We start from the raw sequence: 21,489 nt of genomic DNA, 5'->3' as shown, positions 1-21,489 counted from the left end.
TGCGAAACTTCTTTTTAAGTGAGTCCCCATTATCATTTTTGTCTTTGAATACAATTTTAATAGGCATTCACTCTGAAAGACGCGTGTGTTTGGAATGCTGTGCTTTTCTCCGTGCTGCATGGAAATAATAATTCAAATTATTATTATTTTTATTATTAGTAGTAGTAGTAGTAGTAATAGTGATAGTATTGTCCCAGATTCTAGACTGTGATAAATTGGCCATTTTTTTCACAGCATTTTTCATAACATTTCACAAGCTCAAGGGGGGTTTAAATCCCGTAAACCCCCCTTGCGTACGCCACTGTCCTCACATTTCGCGATGTGTGCAAATGACCTAAATGCTGACGCAGCCAAAATCTTAATTCAAATCGATATTAGTGATACGGTTGTGCTTGGAAATTTGGGTTTTTCGTTAGTATGGCTGTAGTAGCCTAAGGGATCCTGTAGCGAACGTACCTGCAGACCAGCTGGATGTCCTGCTGGGTGTCGGGGAAGATGAATCGGGGGTCGTTGAGCAGAGGCTCCGCCATCTCCGCGCACCGCTGGTACTCCGCCTGGGTGCAGCGCTCACCTTCCGCTCGCGGGAGACCTGCAAGAGATGAAGAGACAGAGAAGTCATGCGTTAGCGGAAACAAGGAAATGTGTTTTCCTGACTACTCACTATACAGATGATATTTATTGGTGCCGGAGCTACCGCATAGATGAACACTGTACAGGGTGTGCGAAAAGTCCCAGAACATTAACTTAACTCCAATTTATCAAATATACAGGAGAGAGAAGTAATGCATTCTTAGTAATATTTCTGACTTTTAAAAATAATCAGTAAATTGGAGAAACGTGACTCCATCTCACTGCTAAGGATTAGAAGTTCAGTTATGTCGATCTTACTCCAAATATAGCTCTTCAGAGGAGATACGTATAACAAAACCGAAAATCGCATGTTTGGAGTTGGGTTCCTCAGATTCTCATACTACGATATTACATAGCACATATTATCCATAAATGTATGTGACATACTTATTTATTAACACGTATGTATCTATTTATTTACATTATTTTATACTTGCGAACTTTACATTACGTTACAGTACATCGTTTGCCCCACCCGTTGTCGTTCGTGCACTCACACACACGTCACTAGTCGTCCCTCAGCACCGTAACTATATCCGCTCGCATCACCCATAGGGCAACAACGGACATACGAATTTAAGCGGGCGTGCCATGTGACCTTCACAGCAGGGATGCCAACCACGAAAACGAAACGATTCCTAAGCAACCGAATACCGGCCAATTTCCAACACGGACACAACAGCATACATGCAAGAAGGGGTACGGGGACTTCTCAGACATTACATTTGCGTGCTTGCACTTTTAGAGTATTTCTTTTATTACACACAGTTTTAAAATATGTCCTCAGATACGTAGTTTGCCTTTAGTGCCAGATAACGACTTCGACCTTTCATTACTAACACCATTAACTCTATTTACGAAGGATGTGTCGCCCCTGTCAACAGGTGTCTTTTAAGCACTAAACTATTCAGTCTATGTTATAAAAATCTATGTTGTTAAGAATTAGTGTTGAATCTTTTCTCTAAAGATTGTTAGATTTCTTTCCATAAAAATGTTATTGTTAATGTTACAATAGGTAATGAATTGTTTAACTTAAATCAGGAAAAATGCTGAAACTATGGAAATATAAAACAACTATGTAGTAACCATGGTAAATTGTAAACAAAATTATGATATAAAAGAGCTAGACTTTTGTAAGCCTACGGGACATTCTCCTGGTTGCCGAAAGGCTGATGGTTTAGGGGACGTTGGGTAATATCTTGCTTCAATCTTCGGATTGGCTGGTGTACTTGTGCTCCATTTGGCAGATATTCCACAAACCCAACTCTGAATAAGGCGTTCTCCTGCATCATTAAAAAGACCAGGGTTATAAACTTCGGTACAACTAATAGGTTTAGGCCTACAAGTTGTATCGGGTGAATTGTCTGTTTGAAAAAGTGTTTGTATAACATCGGAAGTATAAATAAATCTTCGAGTAAAAGATCTTAAGGATCTTTCATTTCAAACCTACATAGGTGATAATTAAAAATATATCCTACACCACAGACCTCGCAAGTGCTTGGTCCTACTAACCCTTAGAAGCCTTTGAGAAGTCCGATAAAAGGGTTGTAACCGACTAACATAAAGCCCTAAAGGCAGAAGGTGCGTGTCAAGGAGAATTCAATGGAAATCTTAAAAGACCGAGGAAAATATACGGTAGACTGCATACAGCTCACGAGTACCAACTCAAGATTTCAACACTGATCAAGTGAGCTTCAAAGTGACATTTTCGTCATTTTAAAGATGGCACCTCCTCCACACACTTGCACCAGTGAATAGCAGTGGTTTCTTGCCCTCTGGAAGCCTAAAACTTATAAACATTTTCTGGTAAATGAAAATTCAATAACTCGATGCATGCTCCCCTCACCAGCAAGCTTACAAATGGATGGAGAAGGAAGTTTGACAATGGCCTCAGTTCGTGGACGGATGGGCGGAAAGACATTCGCTGCGGCTCATGTACATCCCGAAGATTCTTCTTCTTGAAGTCCAGAGGTATTAACTCGCACTTGTAAATATATGTAGATTAGCAATGAGTCTGTGTTAAAATGCAGCAAACTTGTGCAACCGTACATGTAGAAATATAATATATAAAATGAAGGTTTTCATTAGTGCCGAGCCGATACCACTTTGAATCGATGCCCATACCAATACTGATCCTCTTGCCCAGGGCTCGAGAAATCCCAGTCGCCAGATCGCCATGGCGACTAAAAATTTCAGCCTGGCGACTGTGATCTTTTGCTGTAATATTGCCATTCTCTTAAGTTTGCATGTACGAAATTTTGAAGATTCAAAGTTCAAATTGGAGTACAGCGTAAGTTAGCAAATTATTTTTTTGAAAACTCAATATGCTGACTAAGGTAGAAATTTATTTTATTTTAAAAAATAAACTATACGTAACTAGTGTTGCGGGACGGGACAGACTTTTAAAATTCGAGATTGATCATGTGTCCCGAGACAAACGAATATTTTCGAGACGAGACAGCATTTCACAGCATTTCCACGAGACGAGACAGGCCAAAGTGGGCAACACTATACGTAACGTTTCAATCTTCTAGCAAGGTCTTCTTCAGACTCTGTACCCAGTACAAAAGACCTTGCTAAAAGGTTGAAACGTTACGTTTAGTTTGTTTTAAAATAAAATAAATTTCTGCCTTGGTGAGCATATTGAGCTTTTCATATCATGGAAACAAGGCTTAATGGTGTTATGATATTTTTATCAACGTTGTGAACATTTCATAGAATCAGTGACTACTCCTTACTCTTAATCCCCCAACCTCTAATTATCTGCTTTCTCACATGATTTAGCAATGTTTTGAATATGGTGATGCTCAACTTCTTACAGTATGAACAATTGCCAGTATGTGGTTTCCTGGCGCCTGAATTTCGGAGCTGGCGCCTAGCTCTGATGAAGATTTTTCTAGCTCTGCTCTTGCCGATTCTCACCGATACCGCTGCTTGGAAATTATAACAATTAAAATTTGTTCAAAATATTGTTTAGTGACTAAGTATTCCAGTCCAATTATAAGCATCAATTTACCAGAGTTTGTTTCTTTCGGTATCGGCTCAACCCTAGTTTTCAGTTGACCCTACCTCGTACTGGGAACAGTGGCGTACACAGGATATTCGAAAGGGAGGTTCCATATATTATTTTAGTAGCCAGCCCTAATATTGCCATCTCTTAATACTTTACGTTTATGTTTTAGGAATACTGGGCCAAAAGGGGATGGGTGTTAAGACGCCCAATAAATCCCCCCTTTGGCAGTGAAGGAAACCATTTAAGTGTATGCCCTTCTCAAGTGACGCTCTAAGCTTTGTTTCCGCCTCTGTTGGTCCCGGGTTCGATACCCGGTAGAGGCACACAGTGGTTCCGATCGCATTTAAAACCTTAGGAACAGTTCCGATTAGCCTATCTGTGCACAAAGTGAACTTAGAAAGCCAAATGAAAGAAACAAACAAAGACACAAACAAATTCTCGTATGTTAGAATAGTAGAATAGGTTCTTGGTAAGTAGGGGGCGGTGGTTGCCGGCAAGGGGCGATGGAATTCCCATGACAGGATGAGAGCGAAAAGAAAACATTGGAAGGACCGAAACGGCCGTGGGAAAGGAAGCATTTGCAGTTGGTGCCACGCTCTCTGACACACCGCCACCTTGATCGATAACACGTGACATTGCAGAAAATCTTGGCTTTCTGCCTGTCTGTCCGTCATGTTACTTGGTGCAGTTTCTGTGAGTGTAAACTGTTTTGGATGCCTCGCACGTTGTGGTAACGTCGTCGCCTTGTAATCAAGGGAGTTCCAGGTTCCATACCCAGTGGAGGTGCATCCCACTTTAAACTATAGGTCCATAAATGTACATTATGTCGTATGTAGTATGCATATGGGGAAGAGTATTAAAAATGAGTCAAAATTGGCAAATTTTATGTTTGTTTTTTTTTTGCAAAAAATGTGGGGTGCGACTATTATATGAAGCCTCTATTACCGTTACTTGAAAATAATTTATTACTAAGTAAACTGTTAAGTAAACTGTCTAGTTCAAGAAGATAATGCACGCACTACTTGTGAGTTATGTTAAAATTGAACCATCCAAATCGACCCAAATCATTTTTTCGTGACACTTAAAACTAAATAACGAATATTATTCCGGTCCGAGAAAACTAATTGTCATTGATTTGTGCATTATAATAGAAATATTACATTTGGAAAAAATTGCTAGTGTTGTGAAGTATGGATGACAAATTGAATCTTCTGTGTCCGAAGATTCTGCGCCGTTATTTCTGCTTTCGTTATCTGACATGCAGATGTGATGATTACGCGATGAAATGTTATAAACCAATTTTTGTACTGAAAAGCAGGGTGCGACGATTATACCGTGAAATACTGTTTTGGCATTCTCTGCTTTCAGTATGGCTCATATATCTGTAAAGTGTACGTATACGAGCAAAGCACGTAAACTCTTCCAATCTTTTAAACTCCCCGTTTGTCATGCAACCAATGTCGAAATAAATGGGGACTATTTTTTTACACGGAGCGACAGTACGGTAGTAATAATAGCGGAAGGATACAGACATTGCTCGTGAAAGAACTCTGTGACTGAATGTTTTTCTTTCTTCTGACTGCTTGATGTATTCAAAATAAATTTAGTTTTGACGAAATCGTTTTAACAGTGTGTATTTTGCAGTCACGCAGGAAGGTAGATGCAACAGTTGAAAAAAGATGCATAAATCTATAAGTCAGACCGAATGATTAAGTGCATCCTCGAGAAAGATGCAGGAAGGAGCATCAGCTGATGCATTAAAGTGCAGTTCGACACAGAAAGAACTCACTTGCATCATATGATTCACTGTGGCGTTACTTTTACAAATGATATACAAAATGCATTAAACCCAAAACTTGATTCTTGGCAAAGATCAAAAAGGCACTGTATGTAGGTATTGAATAAATGCATACCAACAATAGACATTTTCTTTAACAGTAATACTTAAAGTATTTATTGCATCAATCAGGTGCGGCTACAGGTGGGTGCGAAAGGGTGCTGGCGCACCCCTCGATTTTCTTCCTCACTTTCTTCAGCACCTCTTTTGTTTAAAGCTACGTTCGACCGAAAACAGTAATTCTTACAGTGTCATATTATGTCATATCACGTCATGTCGAGCATCGAATGTTAGGTATTGAACTGAGATCTCTGTTACTAAATACAACAGGCAAGCATTGATCCTGCCGTGAAAGAGAAGACGCATTTACTTCCTTGTTCTGGCGGATATCTCTATAAAGATCATCGCAGTTGTCTTTCCTTCGTCAACATTGTTGTTAAGAATTGTTTCTTCAAGTGGCCTGTTTGGGGTTTTAAATGATTGGTTGCTTGAATTAGTTTATGCACAGAAAAGCTAATCGGGACTGGACCTATAGTTTAAAGTGGAATCCGAACCACTATGTGCCTCCACCTGGTTTCGAACCCGGGACCCCTTGATATGGTTGATAAAAGGTGTTATTGTTTTCTTTATTCTCAACATCGAACCCCCTAAATTTCATTCCGCACCCTCTTAGCACCCTACATGACATATCCTGCATTTCTGGTGCATCAAATAGATTTATAAATACACTTTTTCTGTGTGATGGGTGCAAGCAATATCGTACAATCTGTCTAAATTTAACAACTAAGTCAAGGAAGATGAGAGAAGTGAAGGCAAACTAATTACAATATACTAGAAAGTGCATACGAGCAACATTAACATAAAAGTGTCCATCCCAGAAGGCCATGTGCAGATACAGCACATAAGGGCTCCTCCATATTCAATTCTCTATTGTACACAGAGCTTCGAGCACAACATCCTTCAAGAATGACGCAATCCATTCTTCAGCTCTTCCGTTCCGCCGACAAGGCACGCGCCCAAGCGCGTAATACGATACATTTATCACGACCTACAGGAAAAAAGAGGGGAAGAGGTGTAACGTAACCAAACAAAAACACATCGCGGCGAGTCCATATTTAGAAAAAATGCCCATCTCGCAACGGAAGACTCCTTTATGGGAGGGAAGGGCCAAGAAGATCGTTACCAGAATGCATTGCGTGCAGGTTTCTTGTGGTCGCGTGACCGAAGAAGAAGAACAAACACTTTATCGGCGTCTGGCAGCTTTCTTGTGGCTAATTTAACCGCCGAGGATCGCTGAAGGATTTTTCGGCTGTTGAGCCTCATTACCTTTCGCGATTATGTTGATCCTGTTAGTAATTAGCAATTATAAGTAATGGCTTGAGGTAATTTTTAGAATAGTCTGCATTAAAAGTGATGGTTTCATTTTCCTTCAAGTTTGAAACTTTCTGGAAACTAGGTCAAAAAGACACGCCATGAATTATCATGCGCACATGTAGATGGAAAGATCAAGTGACATGAAGCTTCAAAATCTCATAAAATTTTATGAGGTGCCTATGTTCCGGATTTTATTGTTTGGTTTAAATGCAGAAGCTATTTTTGGACCGGTTTCAACTGCGGAGTATCACCCCTAATTTACGGTTTTGTGGCTCCATTTCCTTTTTGGAACAACTATCAAGGTGCTAGGTTCTCTTTAGGGTCCATTCAGCCTCCTCCGTTGGGAAGCTGACCAAGCAAGATAACAAGAGACGAGATTGAGTTGCAAATTGCCCACTTGTTGAAGTAGCAAATGGTTGATTCATTGGTTAATTTGGTTTGTTTTCCTTCACTTGTCTGCCATTTGTGCCTAATCGCGAAGATGAGATTAGTGATAATATGATGAAATTGATGAAGGGACAAAGAACACCCAGGTCGGAATTCGAACTCTGGATCTCCCTGGCGTCGTGGCGAGCTGTGATAACCACTGAGCCACAGAGCTCGGCTGAAGCAGCACACTGCATGTAATTGATAACCTTTTTCAAAGAACACAAATGTCAACTTCTCATCCTTGTAGTGCATTCTTGCATGCTAACGAGGGTCTGGCGCCTGAACCCACAAGGGTTTTGTGTTAGTCTGTGCCTTGTCCATGCGTGTGATGTGTGCTCACACGCAATATCAGCTTCTAGCAGCTCTGGGGTTCACTCAGTCACTCATCAATGTGTACCTGGGCAATGCTGTTACATAAGCTGCTCAGAGGTCGAGAATGTGTGGAGCTCTATCTACATACCTCCTGTGTCCCATAATGGAACTGCGGAGTACACAGGAAGTAGCTTATTCGGATGTGTTTGCATCGTTCTTGATACAGAGTAAACCTTCGCAAACTTCGTGATAGTAAACAAAAATAATTTTCTGACAAAGATTAGTTATTGCTAAAGTGTTGGTCGTCATATCAAGAGAGGGGTTCTGACACATTATTTTTAAATATTCGAACTAAATAAACGAGTTTTAATTTAGATATTGTTTTAATTCTCTAAACCTATCCTATATTTCGTTACTCGTAAGAGTTGTCCCTGGTGTAAATAGGCTAAGTGTTGACTCATCGATTATTTTAATATGGTAAAAGGGAAGGCCACGTGGTACCCTAGGATAAGGAGACTTGTTTATTTATTCTTCCCTTCTGTCTTTGTATGTAACTTTTCTTTTCTTTACTCCTTTCTTGCATCTTCTTTCTAGTTTTCGGGCTTTGTTTGTTCTTACTCCTATCTACTTACACTTTTCCATGTTTTCCTACAAATTTCTCTCTCATTTTCTTCTCCATTCTTTCTCTTTCTCTCTTTGTCTCGTCTTTTATTCCTCTTTTTTCTTTTCCTCGTCTCGTTATCTCTCTATCTTGTATATTTCCTCTTATTTTTCTTTCCGCCTTCTTTCTTTCTCTCTCTCTTTATATTTCCATTTATCCCTTCTTTATTTCTATTTCCTTTTTCTCTATTTCTCTTCTTTCATTCTCTGTGTCTGGGTTCTTCAGTTCTCTCCTTTCTCCCATTCCCTGTAGCTTCTTTCATATTTCTTCTCCTCTTTTTCCCTTAAAACACCTGTTTCTTACGAAGACAGGTAAACACATTTCCCTCTGATGGCGTGTTGGTGTCGTCGTCACCTTGTAGTGAAAGGGTACCAGGTTCGATAGCCCGTGGTTTGGATCTCAGTTTAAATTGTAAGTACAGTTCCGATTAGCCTATATGTGCATAAAGTGAACTTCAAAACAAAAACTCAGAACTCAAACTCAGCGCATACCACTTGAGGACGGAATTTTCCTTTCTGCCCCACTCCAAAGTGAAACACTTCGTGTAAGGGTGGCTATGTATGTATTTGTATCATTTGGCGTGCCTTTCCAGCCACTTTTGGCTAATCGCGAAGATGAGGATGAATTGTGATAAGATGAAATGGATGAAGGGAGACTGACAAACACACACAAGTCCCACAGATGATTATACTGGCTCTAAGCTCGGGCGCCAGAGCCTCGTTGGTCTACAAGACTGCAATTAGTGACGTAAAGTACATGGTGGAAGCAATGAGAACTTGGTTGCCTTTTCAAAAGGTCACACCTTACATCCCTCAATGGTTCATTTGATTTATTTTATAGTTTTCTGCCACTTTTGGCTAATCGCGAAGATGAGTATGAGCGATGATATGATGAAACTGATGCAGGGACATTCCCAAAAATTGTACATGCCCACACCGGGATTTGAACCCGGGAACTTCGGTGGCGAGATCGAAAGACGACCACTTAACGTGCTCGGTCAGCACAAGGACCTCACAGGAACCACGTGCAGGTTGCAGATACATCCAGGAGGATTTCTAAAACCGTATCGTGAGTCAACCCGCCTGAAACTTTTTGAACCCCCCGGAAGAAGTCACGGAACGCCATCGATCAGCAGGGGATACACTTCAGGTGATCGGGGGTGGGGCTTTGCCAGCATCCACCGAGTCACGTGATCAGCAAATTACCAGTTTCTGCACGCAGTCGCCGGATTCCTCGATGCACATGACCTTACTAAGGAGTAAACGAACTGATAATTACCAGAAACCTCGCTGACAGAGCGCCAGTGAGAGGTGCTCAACTGGACCGTCATGCAGTGTTGTCACAATCTGAGGGTGTAATTTCCCTTCTTGCCAAATATTTCCCTTCATCTAAATAAATCATATAATAATAATAAGTATTATGGTAGTAGTAGAAGTAATACTTTTGTTGGCCATGTTCCTACGTATGAAAAATGTTGAAAAACTTTATCACATAAGTTCATCATTTATCGTCGTCTGCGCTATTAACCGAATATGGGCAATTCAATTCTGACGGGTGTGACATTCAGACAAATTTACATTCATATTAAAATTATTTTCTTAGCACCTTCAAATATGTAACTCTATCATTCATGTAATTTCATTTCCCTTGATGAGAGTTATTTAATTTCAGATTATTCCTCCCCGATCTCAATTTTCAGCCACAGACAGGGGCGGATTAAGGTGGGTGCTATTGATGCTGCAGCATTAAGCCCATTCCTGAAATAGGCCCAGATGAAAAACAGACGAGAATTTTCCGAAAGCTGAACAGTTTTCTTTTGCTATATTAACCTGCAAATAAATCTTGGAATGAAATTTGGAGCCCCAATTTCGGACGCCTACTTATTATACAGTTACCATTATTCTTTGCGCTGTGACGTAACTATAACGTCGTTGTGTTTATTGTTCACCGAAGATTTCAAGCATCCGTTTCAATTTCGTCTTAATCCAACCCTGGCTACAAATAATACATTTTTTGTAGTTGTGACGGGTATGACACTTCTGAGACATGACTTTATGACCATCCTCAGTCCTTCAGAAAACTCTGTGAAATATATGGGTTTACTGAAACAAATTCATTATTTTTTCACAAATCAAACTTGACTCGACATTTGGATTCTTTTAGTTTCTAAAAATATTACTACATACTTTTCTTATAAACATTTTTTGCCTGTGACGGGTGCGACATCATGCACATGTAGGATTATGTAAGGCTATGAAAATGATCATAAATAGATTCTTCAAACTATCAGGAATGAAGTAGGATGTTTCAGAGCTAAAGTTATAGAAACAATCAATGTGACAATTAGAACGAAATTAGACTTAATTTAGTTTTCTTATGGTAATGAAACTATATTAAGTGGACACCACACATAAAATCCCACTTTTACAACAAAAAGTAATAGGTTTGAAACAATGATGTTATTTAAAAGCCATGAAACTAATGTTTGTACATGTATTAATAATTCCAAATTCTGCATAGTTTTCCATTTAATTTCATACATAATAAGTGATACTTGCAATAAAAATGAATTAACCTTGTTTGTCCTTGTTATAAATAGACATTAGGCATGTACTCAAAGGAGTGGAAATAAGAAGTAGCAGCCAAAAATAAATATTGAGTCTAATATCTTCAAATTTTCCTGCAAAAGCGAAATTTCCCTTCATGTGGAAACACTGCCTTCATCGAAACATCGGGAAGGGGGGAGGATCAAATCTGAAATCACTTATTTCAAGTTACAAAAAAGCAGAAAACTTGCTATTCTCATTGCTAACAACAGAAATAAAGTTCAGTTAGTTAGTATTCGAACAGAATAGGCAGAGTAAAAACTGCATATGATCGAGAAAACTCAGTGTAGAATACAGGAACCAGATTATATTTTTCATATTGTACCACTAAATCCAAGGAATAAATGGTTCCACATCCACAGTTTTTAAAATTCCAAAAATTAGAGTTTTATGTGAGAGGTCAAAAATAACTGTATGAAATGTATGAAGATAATGAAAAAATAGGTGTGCTGAATATTTACTAATTCCGTAAATCGAGTTGAAAATTCTCCCAAAAATACAATATTAACAATAAGATTAAGAATTAATTTAGAAAAATGGCTGTTTATTAGATTGTAATAGTTACTAACAGTCCTCCTCCGCGGTCGTGAACAGGTGAGTGAGCGTAGGTTTTATATTCGCTGCATACCATTTGGCGTAGGCACGTTGTGCGTTGTGTTCCGACAAGGTCACTTTTTTGAAGAGCTAGGAAGCACCATATTAGTTTGAGGGTTATTCCTAATTTCGTCCAGGGGAACTCTTACGTGTCGTATCTTCTTTGCAGATGGCGCCCCGGAGACAGTGGGCTCTCCCCAAAAAAGAAAAATTGCAGAGGCCTGTGCAAAGAAAAGGGCTCCGCCAAAGAAAATAACTTGGGCTGCCGAAGGGTTCCAAACAAAAGGGTGTCAAACCATCCTCCAGTAAAACCAAAGCAGAAACGACCAGCGACAGTGACGACATTCAATATGACGACTCAACTGAGGACAACATTGACGATAATGATGCTGAATGTCCCTTCTGTGGGGAAAGCATATTTTGCAGGTAGACATGGCGAAACATAGATCCACTGCACAAAATGTTACATATGTTTCCACGAAACATGCTCCGGCTCAAATAACCGTGTGCAATTTATTTGTGATACTTGCTTGGAAGACTAAAGGATCATCTTACAAACAAATAATAACTTAAGTTCATTGTATTTTCAACTAAGCATGATATTGTTTCTGAGTTGTTCTAAATGTATGTTTTCAGTTCCCTACATTCGACTTATTATGTTTACTTTTGTAATGAACTTTTGTCAGTAGTATGAATACCTTGGCAAGTAATTATTACCTTCTTTTTTTCGATCTTGTTTAGGGGGACGAAATTAAGCACGCCTTTGTTTGCTCTTGCGATATGTGAGTACTTTTGACATAATTTTTTTTGGTACTAACAATTGAGTATACAGGCACTTTGGCTTGATTTCCAAGTAAAGAGATAGTTGACGAAGGTAATATAATATTTTGGAGCTCTTACGTAATTTGATACGGTCTCCAGGTTCGACTAGGGAACGGTATTTGGGCCCCCTACCTTAATTGTTTGAATCCCGTCATGGACATGGACGTACTTTGTGAGTGTCCCTTCATCAATTTCATCATATCATCACTCATCCTCATCGTCGTGATTAGCCAAAAGTGGCAGAAAAGCGACTATGTATATACAAAGCAGACCCGTGCCCATAGTTTTTGAAGAGGGGTGGAGCAGACTCGAAAATGTGGAACAAAGAGAAGATTGGAAATGGTGTTGGAGTTTAAGATGTGGCTACGAACGGTATGGTTATATTACAGCTAGACATACAATTATAGAGTTGCAATATTATGGTCCACGTAACGGAAAAAAAATCAACTCGCTGATAGACCCCTTATCCGAATATCACAACAGCAAAGACAGTCACACTACGAGCAGCTTAGTGGTTATTGTTTGCCTCCAATTCTGAGAAGTATTCCAATAGTACTTTACTCCTCAACAATGTTTCAAATTTCCTTTAATTTTCTCTTAGCAGCACCATTGAACAGCGCCGTGATTAGAAAATAATATATTTATAAATTAAATTATATATACGTATTAGCAAAATGTCTGAATGTGAGTTAACCAAAAACACCGGGAGACCTTTGCATCATGACTACAGTTCGAAAGATGTCGGGATATGGAGAAACAATTATGGACTGTCCCGACTATATAAGGACGTCTGGTAGCTTTGTATCAAGGATTATAAAAGAAAAAATACCAAATATTGCCGACTGCAGACTTCTGGAGGCTACCTGTCCCCACAAACAACCCATTAATTTATGCAAGGAGAAAATCGAAATTCTTGCAAAATCTGAAACATCGCCAATGTCGCTTTTGCTGATTTCATAGGTTCACATTCAAATATTTCATGGTTAGAGGGGACATGACTCCCTTGGCCCCCCCTCTGGGTAAGGGTATGCTGCAAAGCAGTGTTTTATAAAAATACCCTCCCAAACAAGGAACAGATGGAGAAAACTTCTCACGAACGAACTTTCCGTTCTCAGTTTATGCACATGCGAACAGAGATGCACGAAGCGTAGGTCGAAAGTGCAATTTCTGAGTCACAGCCCGATTCCTCGTCTGAAGAACGCCGCGCTGTTCCTGCCTTTCTTCTCTCGCAGGCTCCATGTCTAATAAAGTTCCCGGCCTCTGTCGTTGCGGCGGAGATGTCTTTGTGGACCTTGTGAAAGCGTCGCAATCAATCTTCAACCTTAATGAGCCGAAACTAGGAAAGTTTCAGGTAACATTGGGACGAAACTTCCTCGCTTCTTCAACCTACAGCAGGCCCCAGCAGGGCTATATACGCCGTGTACCCTCTGCTCAATACTCTGCTCAATACTCATACATTCCACTTTCGATCACTGTAGCTTTCTATGTTTAAATCAGATCACTAAAAAGCTTCTTTCAAAAATTTTTCATTACAAGAATACCGTCGCTAAACCTCTTTTGTGCCAAGTATAGGTGTATCATCATCACTATTCTACCATCAATGACATATTTCTAGAAGTTAAATTATTTCAGCCATATATTTATGGAATATAATACAAAGTTAATGCCCCGCACCGTGGCCTAAGGAGTCATGATTTGGTCTCCGGCTACGGAACGCGTTCAGGTTCGAGTCTAGCGTAACCCGGTCACGGAAACCTACATCAACGACTGGGGGTTCGTCGTGCTGACCACACGTCACCCCGTAACTGGTTGAATGATCTCCCACCTCGGCAGATGGAAGTGAGGCCGGCAGTTGACAGGTGGGCCCTGGCCCTCACTGGCTGTTGCAGCACCAGTTATTAATTATTTATTTAATCCAACGTTAATGGTCTCTACCTAAAGTTACATAGTTACACTAAGTTGAAGAAACTTTGCGTGTACCCTGTGAAACTTTCAGGACTACAGCACTAGGGAGGGAGCACTCGGACACAGGTAAAATTAATTGTTTGTGTATGGTTTATTACGAGTGCTGGTGCTCCCAATTGAGGAACTAATCTGACTTTTACTGACTTCATGGATTGTTTTGGCACTAAAATTATATTCTCAATTAGTACATAAAAATCGTGTTCAAATATTTCAGTAAAAAAATAGTTAATATGCATTATTCCCTTAATAATGTAATGAAATCATGAAGTGAAAAGATCATTTTCCATGAAACAGTGTCAACATTCTGAGAAAAGTAAAAAATATATATAATTATGATAGAAAATGTTGTAACATACTATGACTAAAAATTGCAACTTTTATAGGGAAGATAACAGTTCGGTAATTTATAACATTTTAACTTTTGTTTAAGATCCTACGCAGGCCCCGCACGCACCTAGGGCGGCCCTCATGGGGGGGGGGGGGAGCAAAAGCCTTGATGAAAGTTCAGTCGGGAAAGAAAAACCTCAATTTATCTCACTGTTTTAGTTTCATTGCATTGGTGGGTATATGCATATACGTACATACATATATCTACACACACACACACACACACACACACATATATATATATATATATATATATATATATATATAATTTTATATATGTATAATGCAGCAACATAGAGGCAACATATCGAATAAATAAATTGTCTCTGAAATGTGCCGCGCTCCTTTTCCTCCAAACAATTGTGTTCATGCATTTAAGATAAAACTGTTTAGCAGCAAGAGTCTGATGTACTTAGAAGTTATAACTTCTCTTTCTGGTAATTTACATTGCATTACAGAAAACAAGAAAAATGCGAGCGAAGCGAGCGAGAAAATATTTAGATCCAAATGTTTGCAAACAGAAAACAATATTGATTTAACATGGCACAAAAAATTTCATAGGGCGCCATGGCAGTCTCTTTTACAACATATTAAATTTAGATCGTTCGGCGCCCAAAGCCAACTCCTGCCACCCTCTAGCTATGCCTCTGAACTTGACAAGACTAAGAAAAGCAGACATTGCGAGTGAAGCGAGCAAGAAAATTTTACGAAATTAATTTAGTGAAAACTAATTCCATCTTGAGTATCCTTTTGTCCTGCTACTCTTAGATTCTACTAGTCTTGCTTTTTACTACCGCAATGTTTGCCCGCGAGAATTTATTTCCGTCCAAGGTTGGGGAAGGGCACAATGCCTATTGCCCCCCCGTGATTGCGCCACTGCATCCCCTTCCCCCGTAGTTGCTTTGAACTTTAATCGGCTTGAAACTACTTGATTTTCTTTAAGAGTATAATATCGTTTAATACCGGTGATAAGATTCCTCTGCACTAAATTTCTAGGTGAAAGTATAATAATGTAGAGACATGGATGTCTGGAAGGGGGGCAAGGATGACCGGCCACACCTCCCCCTTGAAAATCGAATGTCAACTAAAAATATACAATTATCGGGATGCCCTTTGGAAAAATACCTTGCTTGTCCCTCCGTGGAAAAAATCTGCGGACGTACATGATTAGAGGGGGCAATTGCCCCCCCCCCATGCGCACGCCTATGGCGGTCCTGCGTTTTGACTAATCGTAGAGAAGGAGATTACCTAATGAAAGGACCGAGACTTGAACCCGGGAACTTCGTTGAGTCGAGTACTTGGCCATGTAGGCGATCAGATATCTATGAAAACCTAATCACTATACTAAGATGTTCAGTACGTACGTACATATACACTTCACGAAAACTTAAATTTATTGCATCTCTTGGCCATTACACTATACGGCGCACGCTTTTACAAGGAACATGAGTTCGGCCAATACCCAGCCAGTGCTACTGCGCTGTTGCCAAACTAACTGCTAGCGCAAGGTGGGACAGAAAATTCTCGATGTGTTCATTATTTTTGATAATGCATGCACGGTATATATGAGTACAGTGAAATAATATAGTGAATATTTCTACACAGGATTATAATATCATATCACTGTAGTATATACGAGAAACCCATACCTGAAAGAAGCTTGAATGTATTTATTCATCACCGCTCTCGTCGTCTTCCTCGGTCTCCGCATGGACGTCCGCTGGATTTTTTCCACGGAGGGGCAAGGAAGGTGTTTTTTTTTTCCCGGGGGGAGGAAACAAGGCACATTTTCCTCCATAATAGTGTTGTTCCCTCAAAAACATTGCTTAAATTAGAATATCATATTCATGCAATAATTAACACATATTATTGTGGCTGTAATGAAATTATATGTGAAAAATATATAATTTTTGGTTGGCTTTCATTTTCCAGGAGGGACCACGGCCCCATTTCCCCCCCTCCCGGATGCCCATGGGTCTCCGTGTCACTGATTTCACTCATTTCCGAATCACTCTCCTGGAGATTAATGATTAGATTTTGCACCCTTGGTGCCTGTACTACTGGTGCTAAGTTTTGAGAGTGACATTATTTAAAATAAAAAGGACACACGGAACACACACTATCGCACGAAAGGGCTGTATTTAGTCTTTTTACAAACTGTTCTTTCTGGCGCACGAGTGAACGATGAGCGAATAATTTTACACCGGCCTTGCTACGAAAACGCTGAACTCAAACTGACCCAGGCTTTCAATGTTCGAGAACGCCCAGAACAATGAAGGGTCATTGTTTATTTTATATCGAGGCGAATTTAACACCCACAGTTTTCCCTAGACACAACAACTCAGCTGCTTCAACACGGTGGCAACGGAAAAAACAGGCTGAAGGAAATGAAAGGTGCTTCCCTTGTTTCTTCAAGAAAAGATAACTCCGGCTGTAGGCGACGGAAATTCATGGGATTTGGACAGTCAGGTTCAAAATGTCTTTCCCCATCTTATGATGAACCTTAAAGTGGCGAGTTTTATGAAAACTTCTTGCGCGCAAGAAAAATACAGAACACTGCTTTTAACTTCCGCGCTGCAGTCTCCTAACTGTACAACGTTGCACTCCTGCCATTGGTTGATCGCCACGCACACCCTCTGCGTGACCCCACCCGATATCGCTTCTAAAAGCGTGCGTCGTATAGTTGGCGCTAACATTCTCTATTTTTAGCCTTCTTCTTTCTTCCTTTGTTTATTTCTTTCTATCTATCTCGCTTTCTTTCCTTTGTTTCTCTTTAACTTCCTTCTAGCCTTAGTCTCTTTGTTCCTCTTTTTTCTTTATCACGTTCTACCATTCTCTCTCTCTCTCTCTCTCTCTCTCTCTCTCTCTCTCTCTCTCTCTCTTACTATTTTACTCTCTTAACTTTTCCTCTCTCATTTCTTTCGTTTATCTATAACGTTCTTTCTCTCTCTAACTCTTTCTCTCTCGTTTTTCTCTGTCTATCACTCTCTCTCTTTCTCTTGCTTCATTTTTCTTTCTGTTTTTCTTGTAGTGTCTTCAACTTCTTTGTCTCTCTTTCTTTTCCTCCTTTTGTCCATAATTTTTTTTCTCTCTCTCTCTCTCTCTCTTGCTTTATTTATTTCGTTCTCTTTCTCCTTCGCTGTCTTAACTCTCTCTCTTCCTTTTTCTCTATTGCGTTCTCTCTTTTTCTTTCCTTATTTTTCCTATCTGTTTTTTCTTAGTTTCTTTAACTTCTTTTTCTCTTTCTTCCTTCTTTTGTCTGTAACGTTCTCTCTCTCGCTTTATTTCTTTTGGTCTGTTTGTCTTTTACTCCCTTAACTCCAATCTTCCTCTTTCTCTCTGTCCATTTTTATCCTTCTCGCTTTATTTCTGTTGGTCTTTAAGGGAGCTTTCAGACCGAAGCGACACGCCTTTACAGAATTTGTTCTGCGTCTCTCGAAAACCGCCGGGGTGAAAGCTTTGAGTGAGGAGAATTTCACGTAATTAATCTGCCGCTTCCGGAACAATAATGCCATTCACGGTGGCGTGGTCCTAAGGAAGCTCTTTCCTTTTTTTCGTCTGCGTGGCTGATGTCCTCGCTTCCGTAGCTGGTCCTCGCGTCGCCGATCTCACTGGAGAGAGGCTGGAACAAGGAGAATGGATTTCCAGCAAATCAAAGCGGCCTAGACAAGTATTCTCCCTTGTGGTCGATGAATTATGGTCCTTTTGAATGTTTTCACCTTCAGAACTTGTTTTTCCTTTGAAAAAATGGTAGTTAATATTATCCACGGACATCCAAAGAAATGGGGAGATGGTATTGAATCCGCCAATATCGTGTGTGTTCATATATGCATATTTATGTATGTATAACATTTTAAAAAAAATCCATGGCGTAACAACCCTCTAAGAGCCAGGGCCTGACCATTTGCCGCTGTTTTTTTCGCTTTCGAACCGGAGTCGAAACAGCTACTAACAATACAAAATTTCTTGGAATATTTATAGACGAGTGTCAAAACTGGAAAGTTCACATAGATCATTTATGCAAGAGGCTAAACACCGTATGATACCAATTAAGAACTTTAAAAAATAGTTTCAATACAGTGCGTATGCTAAATATCTATTTCTCAAACTTCGAAAGTATTTTGAGGTATGGTATCAAATTTTGGGGGAACTCGGCTCAATCGCAGAGGATTTTTAAAATTCAAAAAAGGGCATTGCGTATTTTGGCAAATGCACACAAAACTGATACATGTAAACCTCTTTTTTAAAAAATCAGTATATTAACACTTCCAAGATTGTACATACTTGAAACACTTACTTTCATAAACGAAACAAAATCGAGCTATCCAAAAACATAGACACTCATAATTACAATACCAGACAAAAAGATAACTTCCACATTCCCAAAGTGCGGCTAACTGCATTCCAAACAGGACCTTTTTACTCAAGCATCCAGTTTTACAATATGTTACCAAAAAGTTACCACAATCTTTAAAAGTAAAGTGAAAAAAATGTTATTGGAATACATATTATATTCAGTTCAAGAATTTTAGGAATTAAATAACTTTATAAAATAAATTTAGATTGCATACACTATATAATATGTACTTTTACAGCACTAGTTCACTTCAAGAAATAATTTGTCATTGTATGTTTTACTATTATATTATGTTATATTATTATTAAAAAGATTCTACCAAATTGATGTATAGATATATATTATGTGCGATGTCAACATGTTATATTTTGTAATGTACATGCATCAATGACCCTCAGGGGTACTTTCGGTGTGAATATTACTCAATAAAACTCAACTCAACTCAATAAAACAGTTCCGGACACTTTTGGGTTGGAACAATACCATTGGCAGTCAATACGATTGTTACAACCCAGAAGTATCTATGACTGTACAACCAATGAAAAAAAATCTGACCATGCACGATTATGAAAATCTAACACACCATTTGTTTTTTTCAATTTACGCTCATAATATCTATTGAGGCAAAAGTCCCACCGAGGGTAGCACACCCTGAATTGCAATTTGCAGACTAACAAGGCTCTGGCGTCTGGACTCACAGGCAGTATCATCCTCTATGGGGTTTGCGTTGTGTGTTGTCCATATGTTTTGTTTGTGGTTGTCCCTTGATCTATTTCATCCTACCACCATTCATCATCGGTCTTCATCTATGTAGGGCCTCCCCTATGGAGCAGTGGTAGCATCGTAGCCTTGTAATCAAGGGGTCGTGGGTTCGATTCCCGGTGGAGGCACATAGTGGTTCGGATCCAACTTTAAACTGGAGATGAAGTCCCGATTAGCCTTACTGTGGATAAAGTAGACTTGAAACACCAAATCAATCAATCAAAGTCTTCATCTTTGCAATTAGCCAAAAGTGTCAGAAAAACTACGCTAAACAACGAACATCAAATCTAATAAAAAACCATGGATATTATGTACTCCTGCAATAAGTAAACTATATTATTGTTTTCTCTTTTGAAACTCTCCAGAAATCGCATGGAGCCGATCTCTGGCCAACGCGGTCTGTTGCAAGGGCGGAAGTGGTCACTCAGACCTACCCGCAACCTGCATTGTCCTACCCGCAACCTTGGCATTACGAGGAAGGCGCCGGACAAGACATGCCCGACGTGCTTCGGGAACCGTTGCGCAAAATTCGTGTAACAGTTTAGGAGCCGTCGGAGCGGTTGGGGAATTTTTAATTTACGGGACATCGCCGATAGAGAACGGTGGCGCAAGCGTCCTTATTTCCAAAGATGCTGCTTCCTTTGGAATCCTTCGAGCATAGCACGCGGCAGAGCAGGACAGGAAAGGATACGCAGCCTCTTCTTAATCTTATATTTTAGGCATCACTGCAAGGTGAAATAGAGGTAATAATCCAATTTCTACTTCCTGAATTCACTCTCAGAATTTGCGTCGAATCAAGAAATATCCCAAATTTAATTCATGGGTGCTGAGGCAATTCGATGCCGATCTATCAATATCGGCCAATACCACTGATATCGGCATCGGAAAATATCGGATAGATATTTGACAAATACTTTTCCGGCGTTTTGATCATTCGCGGAGTTTAATTATCCTGGAAGTTATGCAAAATTCCAATTTAAGTTGAATTTGCTCCAATATTGTGTGCAAAATCTGTATTATGTGATTGCATAACAATTATTCTGATGTAATTATTGAATATTTTGAAGCCAAACTCTGCTAAATTGATGTTTATAACTGGGGTGGAATACTCACCAACTAATCAGCGTAAGTCAAAATGATGTTCCCGATTTCAGTGTCTATTTATTTCATTGTAATGACACGTAAATGACTGAGATTACACACACAGATTGAAAAACTCAAAAAGTTTTTCCTTGCATATTATAAATGTTCTATGTGCGACCCATGTGTTACACGACACACATCTAGTCTATAATGAATTTCCTGCCAAAGACTTAATGAAATGGCCACCACGATCCCCAGATCTCACCCTATGTGTTTTTTTCCTATGGGGTTTCATCAAGGATCGAGTTCTTGGGCCACCACTTGCTACAACATTGGTGGAATTGCGTGAGCGCATGTGGCAGGAACTTATAATAGACTAGATGTGTGTCGTGTAACACGTGGATCGCACATAGAACATTTATAATAAGCCAGGATAAACTTTTTGAGTTTTTCAATCTGTGTGTGTCATTTACGTCATTACAATGAAGAAAATAGACACTGAAATCGGGAACATCATTTTGACTTACGCGTATTAATCAATATTTTGAATAACTTTTAAATGTTACAATTTTCAAGCATCGGTATCGATAACGGTGAGAATTGGATTGATTGATTGATTTGGTTTATTTTACTTCGCTTTCCTGCCAATTTTGGCTA

At 39.5% G+C, this 21,489-nt stretch overlaps 1 protein-coding gene across 1 annotated transcript in view; it reads right to left on the bottom strand.

The window, feature by feature from the left end:
- Positions 1 to 21,489, bottom strand: part of LOC145996580 (uncharacterized) — a 171,074-nt gene that overhangs the window by 66,994 nt on the left and 82,591 nt on the right. The window contains exon 3 of the mRNA XM_083133100.1: positions 457 to 589. Coding sequence (XP_082989226.1) covers positions 457 to 589 — 133 coding nt within the window. The remainder of the gene's footprint in view (positions 1 to 456; positions 590 to 21,489) is intronic.

This window comes from Lepisma saccharinum, chromosome 12, assembly GCF_977018435.1.
Source record: "Lepisma saccharinum chromosome 12, izLepSacc3.1, whole genome shotgun sequence".
Classification (NCBI taxonomy): domain Eukaryota; kingdom Metazoa; phylum Arthropoda; class Insecta; order Zygentoma; family Lepismatidae; genus Lepisma; species Lepisma saccharinum.
This window is presented reverse-complemented; position numbering and strand designations above follow the sequence as displayed.